Source organism: Ipomoea nil, unplaced genomic scaffold (assembly GCF_001879475.1).
Source record: "Ipomoea nil cultivar Tokyo-kokei standard unplaced genomic scaffold, Asagao_1.1 scaffold2480, whole genome shotgun sequence".
NCBI classification, from domain to species: Eukaryota; Viridiplantae; Streptophyta; class Magnoliopsida; order Solanales; family Convolvulaceae; genus Ipomoea; species Ipomoea nil.
The window spans coordinates 2,663,452-2,672,836 of NW_017618908.1; the positions used below are offsets into that span (position 1 = coordinate 2,663,452).

General features: G+C 38.3%; 2 protein-coding genes across 2 annotated transcripts; one reads left to right on the forward strand and one right to left on the reverse strand.

The window, feature by feature from the left end:
* The first annotated feature begins 420 nt into the window (after positions 1–420).
* Positions 421–5,372, forward strand: LOC109153189 (endoplasmin homolog). The gene is made up of 15 exons (XM_019301014.1): positions 421–553; positions 962–1,082; positions 1,163–1,316; positions 1,395–1,475; positions 1,577–1,688; positions 1,793–1,919; positions 2,035–2,173; positions 2,798–2,912; positions 3,024–3,226; positions 3,313–3,528; positions 3,614–3,779; positions 3,863–4,004; positions 4,104–4,254; positions 4,391–4,792; positions 4,894–5,372. Exons 1-15 carry the CDS (start codon positions 487–489, stop codon positions 5,146–5,148), a joined length of 2,451 nt encoding a protein of 816 aa, XP_019156559.1. The 5' UTR covers positions 421–486; the 3' UTR covers positions 5,149–5,372.
* A 1,255-nt stretch (positions 5,373–6,627) lies between these two features.
* Positions 6,628–9,385, reverse strand: LOC109152677 (thaumatin-like protein 1). The gene is made up of 3 exons (XM_019300326.1): positions 9,264–9,385; positions 8,061–8,733; positions 6,628–7,094 (listed from the first exon to the last, which is right to left on the reverse strand). The coding sequence occupies exons 1-3, from the start codon at positions 9,319–9,321 to the stop codon at positions 6,863–6,865; spliced, it is 963 nt and encodes a 320-aa protein (XP_019155871.1). The 5' UTR covers positions 9,322–9,385; the 3' UTR covers positions 6,628–6,862.

Here is a 9,385-nt window from a genome sequence, read left to right on the forward strand (position 1 = left end):
GGCCATTGACTAGACTGGATTTGATGCGGTGGCCGTGGCATCCGCCAGTACAAATCAGCCACGTGTACAGTAATAAGCTAAACAGCCAATTGCGTTTCAGAAGCAAAAAATTCTAAGAACGCGAAAGACATTCTCATTGGCTGATTCGTAGTCGATTCCGTGAACCCTACCACACAAGAACAAACAAGGTATTCCCACTTTCCAAGTCTTCCCAAAGAGTCTTCCAGACCCTCACAAGTTCTCCACGTCTATTGCGTAAGAACTATCCAATCAGATCTTGCCATGTAGACACAGATTCATCGCATCCGTCAGATCATCCACGCTGGCATTACTGAACATATACCACGTGGCGGTACTTGACACGTAGGACGGAATGGCTCCCCTGCTCGGAAATCCGAGTATATAAATCACTCACTGAAATCGAGTCCCCATAGCAGAGCTTCTTCTTCGGCAACTTCGTGAGGAGAAATCGAGTCGACGGTAACAATGAGGAAGTGGGCGGTCCCGGCCGTGCTGTTTCTACTATGCCTTCTCTTTCTTCTTCCGGATCAAGGTCAGTTTTGGTTTATCTTCCGCCATTTCTGATGCTTCCATAGATACTTATGAGTTTTGATTGACATGTCTATCTGAGATTAAAGAAAAGAAAATTTATTGAATTTTCTGAGAAATCATAACTTAGCTGTAGTTTTGTAGTTAGAGCATATTCAGTTTGCTGAGAAAATCGCACTTTACTCAGATCTTCTACAGTAACTCCCGTATTACCAAATGTGCAATTCATTTTCTTTTTTTGGTAGTCTTAGATTCAAAGTGTTGGATCACTACAGTTCTGGATCTAGTCTAAGATTCAAATATGAATTCTATTTCTGTTTCAGCTGTATTGTTTAGTCTAAATTTGAAGTGATTAAGCGGGATGTTAGATAACTACTGAATGTAGTGTTTTATGATTTGGAACTTTTTGTAGGCCGGAAGATACACGCCAATGCAGAAGTTGATTCTGATGCACCAGTGGATCCTCCCAAGGTTGAAGAAAAGATTGGTGGTGTTCCGCATGGTTTATCCACCGATCCTGATGTGGCTAAAAGGTTTGTGACTACACTGCATATTTCTTGGTTTAGTTTAATCTTTTGCTGTGTCCTGAGTGTTATTTGAATTTGTGGTCCAGGGAAGCTGAGTCCATGTCAAAGAGGACACTCCGAGCTGGTGCGGAGAAATTTGAGTTCCAGGCTGAGGTTTCTCGGCTTATGGACATCATTATCAATTCCCTTTACAGTAACAAAGATATTTTCTTGAGGGAGCTGATCTCCAACGCTTCGGATGTGAGTACAGTTTCAGATTTTGATTGTTCTTTGAAATGACATTGCAAAAACCTTGTTAACAACATACATTCAATTCAGGCATTGGACAAGATCAGATTCCTTTCACTCACTGACAAGGATATATTGGGTGAAGGTGATACTGCTAAGCTTGAGATCCAGGTTGGTCATTCACTCCTTTGGTATTTGTATTTTTAAACTATTACTGTTTGAAATTCTGGGTTAAGGCTTTGACTCTTTCTCCAATGCCTTGAAATGCACAGATTAAATTGGACAAAGACAAGAAAATTCTTTCAATTCGTGACAGAGGAATTGGGATGACAAAGGAGGATTTAGTTAAGAACTTGGGAACCATTGCCAAGTCTGGAACATCAGGTATCTGTTTTACAAATATGGCAAGCAATTTGTTGCTAGCTGGATAGTTTATCCTCTGTGTGGTTGAACTAGTTGCATGGTTTCTAATTTATTGTTTTCTACAGCCTTTGTTGAGAAAATGCAGTCAAGTGGAGACCTTAACCTCATCGGACAATTTGGTGTTGGGTTCTATTCTGTCTATCTTGTGGCTGACTATGTAGAAGTTATTAGCAAACACAATGATGACAAGCAGTAAGTAATATTGTGGTATTGCTGATAAGTTAAATGTGTATGTTTGTGTGCGAGTGTGCCTATACGCATGAGTGTCCTGTCTCATTTCATTCATTTGAACGATTTCTGCCTTCAGATATGTTTGGGAATCAAAGGCTGATGGAGCCTTTGCAATTTCTGAGGATGTTTGGAATGAGCCACTTGGCCGTGGAACTGAAATCAGATTGCACCTTAGGGATGAAGCTGGTGAATACTTGGACGAAGTAAAATTGAAGGTGAGTATACAAATATTTATGGTCTAAGACATGAAGATGCACTGGTTTTGTTTATGCAATATTTTTATACATACTCTCATGGAGACAGCATAGTTCCATACTCATTTTCCTAGTTATTGGTTTTTAAAATATGGATCATTTTCTTTTATAGTTTAGAACTGCCATCATTTTACTTCCACATGCATCTTGGATAAAACAACAGACTATTTCCTTGTCTCTCATTTGATTAAAGAGTTCATAATTGTTTAAGCTATCTCTATTCTTTGAAGATCTATCCTTATGGATTTCACTATTAGGGAGGAGCCTCAAAATGAACAGGAAAAATAGGTTATAAGCTTCCTATATCTTGGATAATACAGCATAACAATTTCTCAAAGCTGATGCTGTGTAGATATATGCATTACCTGATTCCTAGTTTGCTTGTTTTATCCATTGAGTTCTCAAATGAAAATCTCACTGTGACTAGCTTAGGATTGATTTTTCATGTTTGCATGAAGGACATGACAAGCCATACTTCCTGTCATGGACCTTCATTGAAGATTGTGTTATGTGTTATAGGTCTTTTATTTTGGTTATGTTCTGTTCAATCAAGTGGTTAACATTTTTTGGTAACTATGTTTTTAGGATTTGGTGAAAAGATATTCTCAGTTCATCAACTTCCCAATTAATCTCTGGGCAAGCAAAGAGTTTGAGAAGGAGGTTCCTGCTGACGAAGATGATGTTGAAGAAGAGGAAACATGTATGCTTGATAGGGAAACTTTACTTAACTTTGTTGTTTCCTGTTATGGCAATGCTGATGTGTAATATTATATTGAGTTAGTCCAATTGACATGTTGAATGTCTTGAACAGCTGACACCAGCTCTTCTGAGGAAGAAGAAACAGAAGAGGAAGATTCTGAAAAAGGGGAGGATGAGAAAAAGCCAAAAACAAAGAAAGTGAAGGAAACAACTTATGAATGGGAGCTTTTGAATGATGTTAAAGCTATATGGCTGCGGAGTCCCAAGGAGGTGACAGATGAAGAATATACAAAATTCTATCACTCTCTAGCCAAGGTAATCATCATATACTATTGGTATGGTTGCTGGGAGAAGAATTCCTGAAGATGTCAATAACTGAAAGTTTTATATTCTGTTGACAGGATTTCAGTGATGACAAGCCCCTTTCATGGAGTCACTTCACAGCTGAAGGTGATGTGGAGTTTAAGGCTGTTCTATTTGTTCCTCCAAAGGCTCCCCAAGATTTATACGAGAGCTACTACAACTCAAAGAAGTCCAACTTGAAGTTATTTGTCAGACGTGTCTTTATCTCAGATGAATTTGATGAATTGTTACCAAAATACTTGAACTTTCTGTTGGTAATTTTCAAACTTCCGAACTTCACTATGTCCCATAAAGGATTGGTGCTGAGATTAACCTGACGGTGGTTGGTTCTTTTTCCAGGGTCTTGTTGACTCTGACACTCTACCACTGAATGTCTCAAGAGAAATGCTTCAACAACACAGCAGCTTAAGAACAATCAAGAAGAAACTCATCCGCAAAGCCCTTGATATGATCCGCAGACTTGCTGATGAGGATCCAGATGAATCAAGTGACAAGGACAAAAAAGGTTTTTGATGTTCTATTCTCTTACATCGTGACATCAATTCATTGATTAATAATGATAATCTGATTACTCTTGATTTTCAACAGATGTTGAGGAATCTGGTGATGAAAATGAGAAGAAAGGTCAATATGCAAAATTCTGGAATGAGTTTGGAAAGTCAATAAAGCTTGGAATTATAGAGGACGCAACTAACCGGAACCGTTTAGCTAAACTTCTTCGTTTCGAGACGTATGCTCATAGCTTCCTATTATATTAGTCTTGTCTGATTTGCAGCTTAAATAACCAAACTGTCATTTGGTGATCCGCTTGCTCTGTTATTCTTTTCAGCACAAAGTCAGATGGTAAACTAACCTCACTAGATCAGTACATCTCAAGGATGAAAGCAAACCAGAAGGACATCTTCTACATTACAGGAACAAGCAAAGAACAGTTGGAGAAATCTCCCTTCCTTGAGGGGCTTAAAAAGAAAAACTATGAGGTATAACTTCTTAAGAAGTCCTGAGGTCAAAACATGATTATTAATGTTATATCTTAGATTGTTAATATTATTATTATTATTATTATTTTTTCCACATGAACTAATACCATTTGTCTTTACTCTTTATTTCCTCCAGGTCATTTTCTTCACAGATCCTGTGGATGAATACCTGATGCAGTATTTGATGGATTATGAAGATAAGAAATTCCAGGATGTGTCCAAAGAGGGTCTGAAGATTAAGGATTCAAAAGCCAAAGAATTGAAGGAATCATTCAAAGACTTAACCAAATGGTGGAAAGGTGCCTTGGCCAGTGACAATGTTGATGAAGTGAAAATTAGCAACCGTTTGGCTGACACCCCCTGTGTTGTGGTAACATCGAAGTACGGTTGGAGTGCAAACATGGAGAGAATCATGCAATCACAAACCTTATCAGATGCTAGCAAGCAGGCATATATGCGTGGAAAGAGGGTGCTTGAGATCAATCCTCGTCACCCGATCATCAAGGAGCTCCGTGAGAGAGTAGTAAAGGACCCAGAGGTATGGTGGAAACAAACAAACTGTGTTATATACTCTAATAGTCAAATCCATCTTTCATAAATTTTGATTGTTTAATGAAATTAAAAAAATTCTTTCAACAGGATGAGAGTACAAAGGAAACAGCACAGCTTATCTACAAAACCGCTCTCATGGAGAGTGGCTTCAACGTCCCTGACCCAAAGGATTTTGCCTCTCGTATCTACAACTCTGTCAAGTCCAGTCTCAACATCAGCCCTGACGCTGTGGTTGAGGAAGACGACGAAGTTGAAGAAGAGGCCGAAACCAGCTCAAAAGAAGCAGAGTCTAACCCAGAAAACGCAGAAGATGGTGCTGATGGAATCAAGGATGAGTTATAGATTATCTTGAAGAACAAGTCTTCTGTGACTAGCTTGTTTATTGCAGTCCTAAAAAGACTAACGAAGAACCCCAAGTGTTAGAGTTGATACTAGTTTGCTGTAAACACATTTACCAGGAATTTTGTCTTCTAAATTTCTTTTCACTCGGTATGGTACGGTTTTACGCTGCTTAGTCTTTGTGCAATGCTTTGCTATGCTATGTAATATCATAATTTTGTTTACAATCCGTCTCTATTTACACTTCCCCTGAAATCCTTGTGGTTTGTGGTCTCACCTATTCCTGTTGGTAAGTCTGAAACTCTTCAAAAATTAAATCTTAGTTATGGAAGAAAGTATTATAGTGACCCATTTTAAGTGATATCATGGATTGAAGACAACATTTACAAGATTCGAGGTCGAATCATTTTTAAGAAGGGAAGGATGATGCTGCCCAACATAAGAAAGATCTATTAAGAGTACTGATAAGTTATATACCCTGGATCCGTGTATAATCGAATCGGGTCGAGCGGTTAGGGTCTTGGCCTACGGGTCGGGGTCAAAGGTGACGAGTCAAATCCGAGATGGGTCAAACTCACCACCTCGGTGGCTCTATAAAAAGGGCTTCTAGCCCTCTAAGTGGGGGGATCTTTGGCCCATTTGGAGCCATGAGCTCTCTCTCTCACTCTAAGCTCTCCCTTTCCCCATTTTCTCTAAATTCTCTCTGCAAAAACAAAAGATGAATAAAAAGGGAATTTGAGCTATTTTCTTGTGTTCTTCCTCTTGTTCATACATATATTTTATATTTAGTACGTATAACCGACATCCGGTGAATTAGTACTATCAAGTACCAATTGGACCAATTACAAAGCACAAGTCCAAACAAATAAGGCAACTCTTCATTAATAATGTTCAAAGATTGTTAAAATTCAAGTCAAGTCCATTTGTAAAAGATGAAGAAGAATTCAAGATTTTTTTTTATAATTGTTAAGTGCCGATTCCTCATATACGTGACTCATAGTTGTATATTCACACACCATTTCAAACCTTAAAGTTTGCATGAAATGAAATCACCTTAAAGTTTGCATGAAATAAAATCAGATTCTCCTAGTGATCATTTGATTGGTGGGAGTGATGTTTTATTATTGTATAAATAATTCATAAATTTCTGGGGATTAAAATGTCATCACCGAAAGTGGAAAGTTACATTTGGTAGTGCTACTCTGATCAATACACAGCTGTACAAAAGACAATATGGATTATATTCTGCAATAATAATCTTAGTGCCGATGTTGTTGACTCCCAACATGTTGGCCTTCGACGTACTATCCCACATTTCATCTACACCTAGAGATTACATCCCGACAAATCATTACAATAATTGATGCAACCACAAACGTATCTCAGAAGTATTGATCTAATAGACAGAAATTTCACTCAAAATTTACTTCCGACAATCGGAAAAACAAAAACACAAAAAAGCAAATAACCAACAAATTGATCTGAAACAATTAATGTTTTTTATGGTTTATTTTGGATACAAAAATAGAGAGAGAGAGAGAGTGTGTGTGTGAAGTGTATGTACAATGTGTATATAACTCATTTTGCTTTCTTGTGGACTAGAATGTCTTATGTATAATCTACGTACAAGTCTGCAATGCATGTGCATGCATGTCCGATCCGGGGAATTGAAAAGCCAATAAAATGAGAATATATAGTAATATAGATAGATATATTATTATAACAAAAATAATTGTAATAAGTGAATTAAAAGAAGAATAAAAAATGCAATGGCTGAGGTTATCGGAGACTTGGAATGCAAGCCGAATTGTGACGTCATTCTCGACGAATCCCCAGTCAGGAAACCCGGCAGCCATGACCGACCCGAAAACATACTGTCCTGCGGACCCGAATCTTCATTATTTCCGCCCACGCCTGTGCTGAACGACGGCAACAACGACGATTTCCGGCTGCAACATAATACATTATTCTTCTTATGTTATTCGGTTTGCTTCATTAGGTAGAGAAAATATATTTAAACCGATACTACAATGTAATAGAGTCAGTAACATTTAAAAAAAAAAAGTACACCTTCAAAAGTATTAGTAAAAATTTTAAATTTATGCCGAATATTGTGAAAACATTATCTCCCTTACCTATACAAATTCAAAATATTTTCTATTTACTTTTAGGTTAGTTGTATCATGTGCAAAAGTGATAGGTGGGTTGGTACTTAAAAATTTTCCTAAAATTATAGTATGGTTGCACAAATAAATGAAATAAACAAGATAAATTGATCTGTATGCACACAGGTGACAGGTGGAAAAAGCTATAAAAAAAAAGTTGAAGTTCAGATAAGAAGCAAAAATGAAGCCACTAAAAAGATTCTCTCAATTAACCACCTATATATCAACGGTAACTGATTAACCTATATATAATCACAATTACATTTCTATGTATTAGAGGTAATTAAAAATCACTTGTAATTTCTAAATACAAAAATTATACTTTACACACTTTAAATTATCACTCAATTTTAGGTTGTATTATATATACCAATTCTTCAAATCACTATAAAAATTGACTTTTTTTAAGTGATATGGCTGAAAAGCTAAAACATTATTAACTCCATCTTTTCGATTGAAAGGGTAATTGAATAGACTTAGTTCAGATTTAACATCTTTATCTTATCGAATATATCAAAAAGAAAAACTAAATCTCGATGAGTGAGACATATTTACATGCTCATTTAAATATAAAATACTTTTTAAAAATTCATAAAAAACAATTTTATAATGTGGAGAAAATAAAAAAAAAATCAGCCGACAATGACGAGGACAAGGATAAAAAGGATCATAAAAATGTATTGTGTATATATAGAATATGTTTTGGAGTTTAGAGATTTAATAAAACATTAATTAAGGTTAATTAATTACCTTGTTAATGAAGGGCAGAATGTAATCCTATAATCCGCTCCGCTACACGTAAACGTACTGGTGGCGTCATCGTAGGCGTAGCTATACGACCGCGGGCACGCGCTCTTGAACATCTCGGAGTACATCGACGGCTTACACGTCGCCGGTGAGCCATACGCGCCGCTGCAGCAGTATTCCGGCGTCCCGAACGCCTCGCAGGCGCTCTTGCATGCCTGCCCGTCCGCTGCCCGGAGCTCGTCGGGGCACATCCGGTTCAGGTCCTTGGCGCAGCCGGTCGACCCGCATGCGCCCGACCCGCCCACGGCCTCCACTTGCATTGGCAAGTTGTACCCGTCCACCAGGCTGACGTCATAGAAGTCCTGGGCCCCCGACCCGATCGTGAACTCCGCTAGCGTGGCCGGCGGCGTCGCGCCGGCGCCGTTGCATTCTACCTGGTTGGAGCCGCAGTCGCCGGTGGCGCAGCTTCCCTGCCCGGTGCTATCGTCGAAGGTGCACGCCGTCCGTCCCCAGATCCGACCCGACCAACTCGCCGGCGCGTGGAATTCCCGCGACCCGCCTGGCCCGAGCTCGAACCCGGTACTATCCAACCTTTCACTACCGGCATTTGCAAGAATCCCCGGCCATACTGTGTAGTCACACCTGTTAATAAACGTAAAAGAAGCCCCAAAAACGCCTGAAAAAAACAAAACAAAAAACAAAAATTATAATTCATGCAAATACAATTCAAGAATGGGCAAATGATACTACGTTCATTTTATATAGTTGTTAGTTTTCTATGTCTTTTTTTTTTTTTTTTTTTTTTTTTTGAGTTTCGAGGAAAACCCGTAACCATTAATCCAGGGTTTTCGCCGGAAAAACCCATGCAACATTGTAAATTTAGCCAAAGAATACAATGACGCAAATCAGACTGAAAATTATATGAAATTTCCGACCATCTAAAAGTGATCTTAAATCAAGTTGAAAGCAAAAAGTGGTCGGAAATAGCAACAAAGGTTTTTCCGGATACCAAAAATGGTCAGAACAAGGCTTTCTACTTGATTTAAGATCACTTTCAGGTGGTCGAAAATTTCATAATTTCCAGCAGTGTACTCCTAACTGATCTGATCAAACCAAGAAATTAAGGGTAATAAGTTGCTCCGAAAGCTAGGAGTTAAACTTGTAACATTGTCGTTAATTTTCAGTTATCATATATGTTTCGTTTACCTTCAACGATGGCGAGGATAATGGCGATGGCAGTGGCGAAAGAAAAAGCAGAAGACATTCGGAGATGAAAGCTGGCTTTGGTAATGAACTGAAAATTAAAGAAGAAGAAGAAGAAAGAGAGG